Raw genomic sequence first — 7802 nt, 5'->3', positions numbered from 1 at the left:
AAAAAAAAGGGGGGGAGGAGTTGGAGTGTGATGGGGGTATATCGTAAGAGAGTATATCATAAGCATGTATGGAAATGTCACAATGAAACATCTTACATACGAAAAATATAATGCTACTTTTTTTTTTGTCAGTTGTGTGGTTTGAACTCTGTACCTGAGCTCATCAGCTCAAGGCGAAAGCTCTACCACTTGAGCCACAGCACCACTTCCAACTTTCTGGTGGTTAATTGGAAATAAGTGTCTCACAAACTTTCCTACCCAGGCTGGTTTTGAACCTCGATCCTCAGAGCTCAGCCTTCTTAGTAGCTAGGATTACAGGTGTGAGCCACTGGTGCCTGGCCTATTATATGGTACTTTAAAAAGTCTTGATTAAAAAAAAAAAAAGGAAGAGGGGGTTGGGAATGTGGCTTAATGGTAGAGTGCTTGCCTAGTATGCATGAAGCCTTGGGTTTGATCCCTCAGTACCATATACACAGAAAAAGCTGGAAGTGGTGCTGTGGCTCAAGTGGTAAAGTGTTAACATTGAGCAAAAGAAGCATAGGGACAGTTCTCAGTATCTGAGATCAAGCCCCAGGAATAGCAAAAAGAAAAAAATTTTAAAAAGAAAGAAAGAGGCTTCATGTGAATATGGCTATCAATAGATGCTCGAAGTTTCACTATTTTTTTTCTTTTTTTCTTGCAATAATGAGAATTGAACTTGGCCAGAGGCTCAATCATGGTCGATTAGTAGTCTGTCACTGGGTTCCATCTCCAGCCCTAGTGCCACTATTGATGGCAGCATGTGGGGTTGGTATAAGGCCAATGCTAGCACTGGCAGGGTAGACTCACCTGAAGAATGGATGACTCTGCTCCTCTTCTGCATCACATGCATCAGGGCGCCCACCAGCCCTTCTGAGGTCTGAGGTGGTGGCTGCTGGGCTGAGCTCTCTACGGCTCCAGGGGTCTGCAAAAAGTAGCACAGGGCCAGAGGACTTAGGTCTGCGAAAGGAACATTTCTTTTCTTTTGATCAAAGATTAGAACTTGAACCCAGTACCTGACTTTTTCACTCATTGGCTAATGCTCTACCTACTAAGCCATGCCTCCAACGCAGAGAGAAGCTTTTCTCTGAGCCTTTCTTATTATTTCTCCTCCTTTACACTCAGATCAAAGATTCCCCACCCATGTCCAACCCTGTCACTCAACTTCCAAAAGCACCCCCATCTATATTAGCCTTGATCTCAGTATCCTGACTTGTACAGAACACCCTTGAATCCCAGAGACCTGATCATTCATCCTACCATTCTTACGCTCTACCTCTTGAGCCACAGGGCCACTTCCGGTTTCCTGGTGGCTTATTCCTTGCCCGGGCTGGCTTTAAACCACGATCCTCAGATCTCAGCCTCTTGAGTAGCTAGGATTACAGGCATGAGCCACGGGCACCCGGCATATTTTCATTCCTTTTCTTGTGCCAGTACTGAGACTTGAACTCAGGTCCTCAAGCTCTTACTTGGCTTTTTCACTCAAGGCTGGTGTTCTATCACTTGAGCCACACCTCTATGCTTGAGCCACACTTGGGGCTTAAACTCAGGGCTTGGGTGCTGTCCCTCAATTTTTGTGCTCAAGGATAATGTTCTACCATTTGAGCTGCAGCTCCACCTCGGGCTTATTTTTCCCCCTTCAATCACGGTGTTTGAACTCGGCCTGACCACTGTCCCTGAGCTTTTGTACTCAAAGCTCTCATTCTACCATACTTCTGTTTTTTGTTTTTTTTTTCTAGCTTTGAACTGTGATTCCCAGATCTTAGCCTCCTGTGTTAGCTAAGATTACACATATGAGCCACCAGCACCCGGCCACTTCTGGAATTTTTTCTGGTTAGTTGGAGATACGAGTCCCTTGGATTTGTCTGCCCAGGCTGACTTCAAACCTCTATATTCAGATCTCAGCCAGCTAAGTAGATAGGATTACAAGTGTGAACCACCAGTGCCTGGCTTCCCACTCCTTTTCTTCTGAGCTTCAGTTTGTTTATTGGTAAAATGTTTACCCTCAAGGGATCAACTCCTGTTAAACCAGTGTAGATAAGACATTCTCAGGAAAATGGAGTGACTTTCAGTTTATCTGTGATTTATCAACTGTTGGGGCTGGTAGAAGACTTACCCTGGCGCCGCATCTCCTGCCGCACAGCCTCTATCCCGCCTTGGTCCTCAATGAAGTCATAGATAAGTTTGGAGGTCTCAGCGTCAGTGAGCTGGGCCTCGCTAATTCCAGCCCTTGAGAACAGGCTCCGAAGATCTGGGTCAAGGTTGTTCACCTGCCAGGAATGGAAGAGGCCAGGAGTAAGGGGGAACACAATTACCATTGGCTCTATCCCAGGGAGAAATCTGAAAGGGATGTGGGAAGGGCAGGATTTGGGAGTGGGATTCCAGTAGTGGTCTATGGAAGGATGGCTGGAAGCTGAGTGGGGTTCAGGAGACCGGATTTACTCACATCAAATCCATTCTGGGGATCCCAGCCTACGTGGCTCACATGTCTGGGGGAGGTGAGGAGACTCTGTTGAAGTCCCACTGCCCTCCCTTCCTAGTGAAGCTTTCTAGGCCTCTCCTGCTCAGAGAGGCTGTGAGGGGGCACAATGGGTGTGAGCAGGAGTCATGAAACTAGAAGGGTCCATACTGTGTAGTGCCAAATTATTCACCTGAAACTCTTGTCACTATCTACTTGTATACGTTGGACCACTGATTTGTCCACACATCTGTCCCTCCACCCATCTGCTCACACAGCTATTTACCCATTTGTCTACCAATCTGTCCTTACACCCATACATATCTAAGCACCCATTGATCTATATAAGTACCTGCCTTTCTGTCCATGCACTGGTCTTTCTACTCATTAAAACGTATACATCTGCTCACTTATCCAATGAATTGCCTAGCCATCCATACCTGTTTACCTAACCATCCCCATCCACCTTTCCGATGAACCTGTCAGCCTACAAACAATCTGCTCACACACTCATCCACTAGTCATCCATTGATTCACTCATTTCCCATTGACACCTTGGCTCATCCCTAGTGACTTACTCATTTCCCATTGACACCTGGCCCATCCATTAATGTCCAATCTAACCATTCATTTATTCCCCCCACCACCCATCCACCCATCTGCCCATCCTTCCATCCACTCATTTGAATACCTGTTCCTATGCCCCTCCCTGCCCCCAGGATCCACAGATCTCCTATGTGGGAGAAATTCTCACTTGAATCCACTGGGTGCACCAATATCAGCTTTGCTTATCTTCTTCTTTCCGGAGCGTTTCTTATCAGTTGGGCCAGGGCCAGGTGCTGGGAGCCCACGGTATCGTGAACTGGTGATGTCAGGGTTCTGAATGTCCACTGTTACCAGCCCTAGTGATAGTGGGGCACTTTGTGGGCCTGTCAGGAAAATAGGATGAACAGACCATTGATCGTCTTACCTACCAGCAAGACATTGGGATGAGGAATTGGAATACTGTTTGGGGAGTATGTGGGTGTTTTTGACTGTCATGGCAGGAACAGATGAGGAGTCTAAGATCTATGTAGAAGCAGGTGGACTCCCTAAAACCATTCAGACATTTATGTGTATGAATGATTATATGTGCACAAATACTACATATACATAAATATATATGTAATATACATGTATGAATAAATATTGTATAATTCATTCAATTATACAGTCACTCATACTTACCTTGTAACTAATGAGTCATTCATTCTCTGGCTCAATGGCTGATTAATTTGCTAACTTATTCACATTTCAGACTTATATAATTGTAATTCTTTTGTACAATTATTAATATGACTACTAAAAACAGAAACAAAATAATATTCATTCACTTTTTTGTGCTTCTACTGGAGCTTGAACTCAGGGCCCTGTGCTCTTGCTTGGCTTTTTTGCTTAAGGCAGACACTACCGCTTAAGCCACACCTCTATTTCCAACTTTTTGTTGGTTAACTGGAGATAAGAGTCTTGGTTTTTTGGTTTGCTTTTTTTTTTTCTGCCTGGGCTGTCTTTGAACTGATTCTTAGATCTCAGCCAAGATTATAAACATGAGCCACAGGTGCCCAGCTTATACACTAACCACTGCTTTCTTTTTCTCTATTTTCTTTTCTTTCCTTTTTTTTTTTTAAATTCAGGGCCTCTGGCACATGCTCTTAATTTCGAGCTATTGCTCTGGTCTTAATCATTGCTTTCTTCACTGGTTAGAATATTATATATTTACTGTTTATCTATTCCCTCATTCATTAATTTGCTACACATGTACCCATATAGCCATCCATTTATCCCCAGAGCAGTTCAACTGTCTATAACCTACCTGTATGTCTATACATCTTTTCATACTTTCAAGTTCCCATCATTTCATTCTCCCCCCAACTTAGCCACCAATTCATCTGCTGACCCATCCATCTACACATTCACACACCTGCTCATCCAATCACATACTTATCCATCTACCATCCATCCACCCACCCACTCATCCACTCATCCACCCATCCCTCTGGCCACTCACCCCTTTACCCACTTGTGCTCCAACTAAGTTACTCATCATCCCACTCCCCACCCACCCACCCTTTCATCCAAAGACATAAGAAAAAATCATCACTCACTCCCTTGGTCTCCACCTGGATGTGGGGGCAGAGGTGGGAGGCCTCCTCTTCTCTCTGATTAATGGGTTGAGAGCTGTCATGACCTCCTCTTAAGTTGAGAGCTAATTCTTTATTTCCCCCACGCACACCCTTGAACTAAAAGACCCACCTTCATTGGCTGGTGCTGGAGGCGGTGGTAGCTGGCGTCTGTCTGTGGCTAGATAAGCAGATTAGAAGCCAAAACCATGAGAAGTACTTTTCTAGCCCCCCATCTGTGCAGTTACCTCTGCCCAAACTCTGTCCTCCACCAAAGCCTACCTCCTTACCTCCACTTTGCCTCTGATTTCTTTTTTGTATCTTCTCCTGCACCAGGGCCTGGAAGGCCTGCGCCTCACATTCGTCTGCAAAGTTCAGTCCCACCTGGCAGTCCTACATATGCCTTGGGGTCAGCGGCCTTCATCCCTATCCCTCGTCCCACTTCCTCCCCAAATCCCACCTGAAGCCCAAGGGCTTGGTGGCTACTTACATCTCCAGCAAAGGTGTGGAAGAAGGGAGTGGGTGTGAAGTAGATCAACTGGGCATATAGTTCCTGTTCCCAGAGCAGTCGGCCAGCCTGGAGGGGAGGGGAGACACAGGCTGGCAAGGAGGGTAGGCCATTATGACCAGGAGTGTGACATCCAGACAGCATCAGAAAGCAAGAGGTCTATCCAGGCACTGGTAGCTCACACCTGTAATCATAGCTACTTGGGAGGCTGATATCTTAAGTTCACAGTTGGAAGCTAGCCTGGGCAGGAAAAGTCTCTGAGACTCTTATCTCCAATTAACCACTGAAAAGTCAGAAATGGAGCTGTAGCTCAAGTGGTAGAACCCTAGCCTTCAGGGGAAAAAGTCAGGTGAAAGTTCAAGGCCTTGAGTTCAAGCCCCAGTATTGGAATAAAAAAAAGACAGAGGTTTAAATGTCAGCTATGGAGGGATAAAGTACAACCTGTACTGCTGTATGATGTTTAGATTGGGAGTTCAAAGTCCTAGGTGTGGGACTTGGGGGCTTCAATTTGAGAAATTCAAATTCCAGTTCTGAGATCATGCAACACACTTAATTTAGAACAGATTTGAGGCTGAAGTACAAATATGGTGCTCTTTTTTTTTGAGTTAGTGAATAAGATTGTGCTTAGATTTATATTAATACTTGTGAGTTATATGGGCTAGGCACAATGGCTCATACCTCATAGCTACTTAGGAGGTAGAGATCAGATCAGGGATCTCTGTTAGAGGGCAACCTAGGAAAAAAAGTTAGCAGACCCCATCTCAACAAATAAGCCTGTGCGATGGCACACACCTATCATTTCAGCTATGTGGAAACTGTTCATAGGAGGACTGTAGTCTAGACTGGAGGGGGAGGGTCGGGGGAAGATAACATGAAACCCTATCTGAAAAACAGCTAAAAGGACTGGTTGTGTGGCACAAGTAGTAGAGTACCTGCCAAACAAACTCCAGGAGAGAGAGAGGGGGAGGGGAGAGAGAGAGAGAGAGAGAGAGAGAGAGAGATTTTCTGATATGGAGACTCAGAATGTCAGTCATCTACTTTAGAAAATTAATCAGAGAGCTGATCTCTGGTGGCTCACATCTGTAATCCTAGCTACTTAGGAGGCTGAGATCTGATGATTGAGGTTCAAAGCCAGCCTGGGCAGAAAAGTCCATGAGATTCTTATCTCCAATTAACCACCAGAAAACCGGAAGTGGTGCTGTGGCTCAAGTGGCTGAGAGCTAGCCTTGAGGTGAAAAGCTGAGGGACAGCGCCCAGGCCCAGAGTTCAATCTCTACAACTGACAAAGAAAGAAAAGAAAGAAAGAAAGAAAGAAAAAGAAAAAGAAAGAGGAAAGAGAGAAAGAAAGAAAGACAGTTAATTAGAGTTTTGGGCCTAGATAAGTCTTTGGCTCTGAGACTCAAGAATGCACCAATCCCTTCAAAGGCTCAGGAATGTGGATACAAGATCTGGTTTTGTAGGTTGAGAGAACTGTCTTGCAGTAGGACGTGGGGGGGGAGGGGGGCTTGTCACCTGAAGGCCATAAAGGCGGATGAAGTAAGACTTCTGGGGATTATCTTTGACAAAGCACACAGCTCCACAATGTTCCATGGTCCAGTGCCCGGCTCCAGGGGGCAACGCCAGGTACAGCTGAACAACTGCAGTGGCCAGTGTCTGTGAAGAGAGAGCAAGGATCAGCAGCGTCTGCTCAAGCTATAGGGTGCCAGGGGGTCCTGGAGCCAGTCCTGCTCCTTTCTTGCTGGAGGCTGTCACGAGCCTAGAGGAAGAGCTGTCACCAGAGGGGAGGGGAGTAGACATTGAGATCTTCTTTGGATGAATGAACCCCGCTAAAGGGGGAGGAAGGGAGGAAAGAGAGAAGGGGGGGAGGGAGGAAGAATTGGGAAGGATAGGGAAGGTGGGAGGAGGTAGAGAGGAAAGGGAGGGAAGGCCAAAAGATCCCCAGCTCACCCAACATTTCCGGCCCAGCATCTCAAAGATTTGTTGGTTCTCATGTTCCTGGAGGAGAGTGGAAGGAATGTTCTGCTGGACCACTGGTGCCCCTCGACTCCCAGGCCTTCCTCCAACCAGGCCCCCACTCATGATGCCTTCTGTCCTTGTCCTCTCCGGCTTAGCTATGGGTGTAGGGTAAGAAGAGGAACTTCCGCAGTGAGCAAGGGAACAGGAAGTGCAAAAAACCACAAGGGAAACAAGTCCTCCAGGGCCTCCCAGGGGCCTATCTCCTCTGTGGGACAGGCTTGGGCCCTTCTCCATTTGACTGGATAAATCCATCTATGTGACTAGCTCAGGTCTTCATCTTTCTTTTCTTTTCTTTTCACCCTCTGGGCTTACCTCCCTTTGACTAGCTCAAATCTACCTCCCTCTGGCTGGCAGTAAGATCTGAGCCATCTGGTGTTCTAGAGTTGGCTGACCTCCTTCCTTCCTAAAGCATCTATTTAGCCTGGGGTTGAGGCCCAAGGCCCCTAGTCTTGAAGGGTCACTGCGTGCAACTTTTCCTTTTAATGACGTAGCCAGTTAGCCACAGTGATCACATCCTTAGACTTAGTCCCCAGATGTTGCTAGCAACATACGGAAAACCAACTCACTTCCTTACCCCTTACCTTTGCCTCCCGTAGCTACAAAATGACTTTCTGCCTCTCAGCCCCTTTCTAAATGAAAGCAA

The 7802-nt window shown here is 46.3% G+C and overlaps 1 protein-coding gene across 1 annotated transcript in view; it reads right to left on the bottom strand.

The window, feature by feature from the left end:
- Nucleotides 1-7269, bottom strand: part of Was (Wiskott-Aldrich syndrome) — a 13159-nt gene extending 5890 nt beyond the window's left edge. Inside the window, exons 1-9 of the mRNA XM_013032350.1 lie at nucleotides 7091-7269; nucleotides 6656-6796; nucleotides 5126-5212; nucleotides 4926-5028; nucleotides 4769-4816; nucleotides 4621-4674; nucleotides 3231-3405; nucleotides 2465-2507; nucleotides 2135-2288 (exon numbers count right to left, since the gene is read on the bottom strand). Of these exons, the coding sequence (XP_012887804.1) occupies nucleotides 2135-2288; nucleotides 2465-2507; nucleotides 3231-3405; nucleotides 4621-4674; nucleotides 4769-4816; nucleotides 4926-5028; nucleotides 5126-5212; nucleotides 6656-6796; nucleotides 7091-7222 (937 nt within the window). The 5' untranslated portion in view covers nucleotides 7223-7269. The remainder of the gene's footprint in view (nucleotides 1-2134; nucleotides 2289-2464; nucleotides 2508-3230; nucleotides 3406-4620; nucleotides 4675-4768; nucleotides 4817-4925; nucleotides 5029-5125; nucleotides 5213-6655; nucleotides 6797-7090) is intronic.
- Nucleotides 7270-7802: the final 533 nt, after the last annotated feature.

The sequence above is a fragment of the Dipodomys ordii genome, unplaced genomic scaffold (assembly GCF_000151885.1).
Source record: "Dipodomys ordii isolate 6190 unplaced genomic scaffold, Dord_2.0 Scaffold154, whole genome shotgun sequence".
Lineage (NCBI taxonomy): Eukaryota > Metazoa > Chordata > Mammalia > Rodentia > Heteromyidae > Dipodomys > Dipodomys ordii.
Note: the sequence above shows the minus strand (reverse complement) of the source record. Positions and strands in the feature narration are given on the sequence as shown.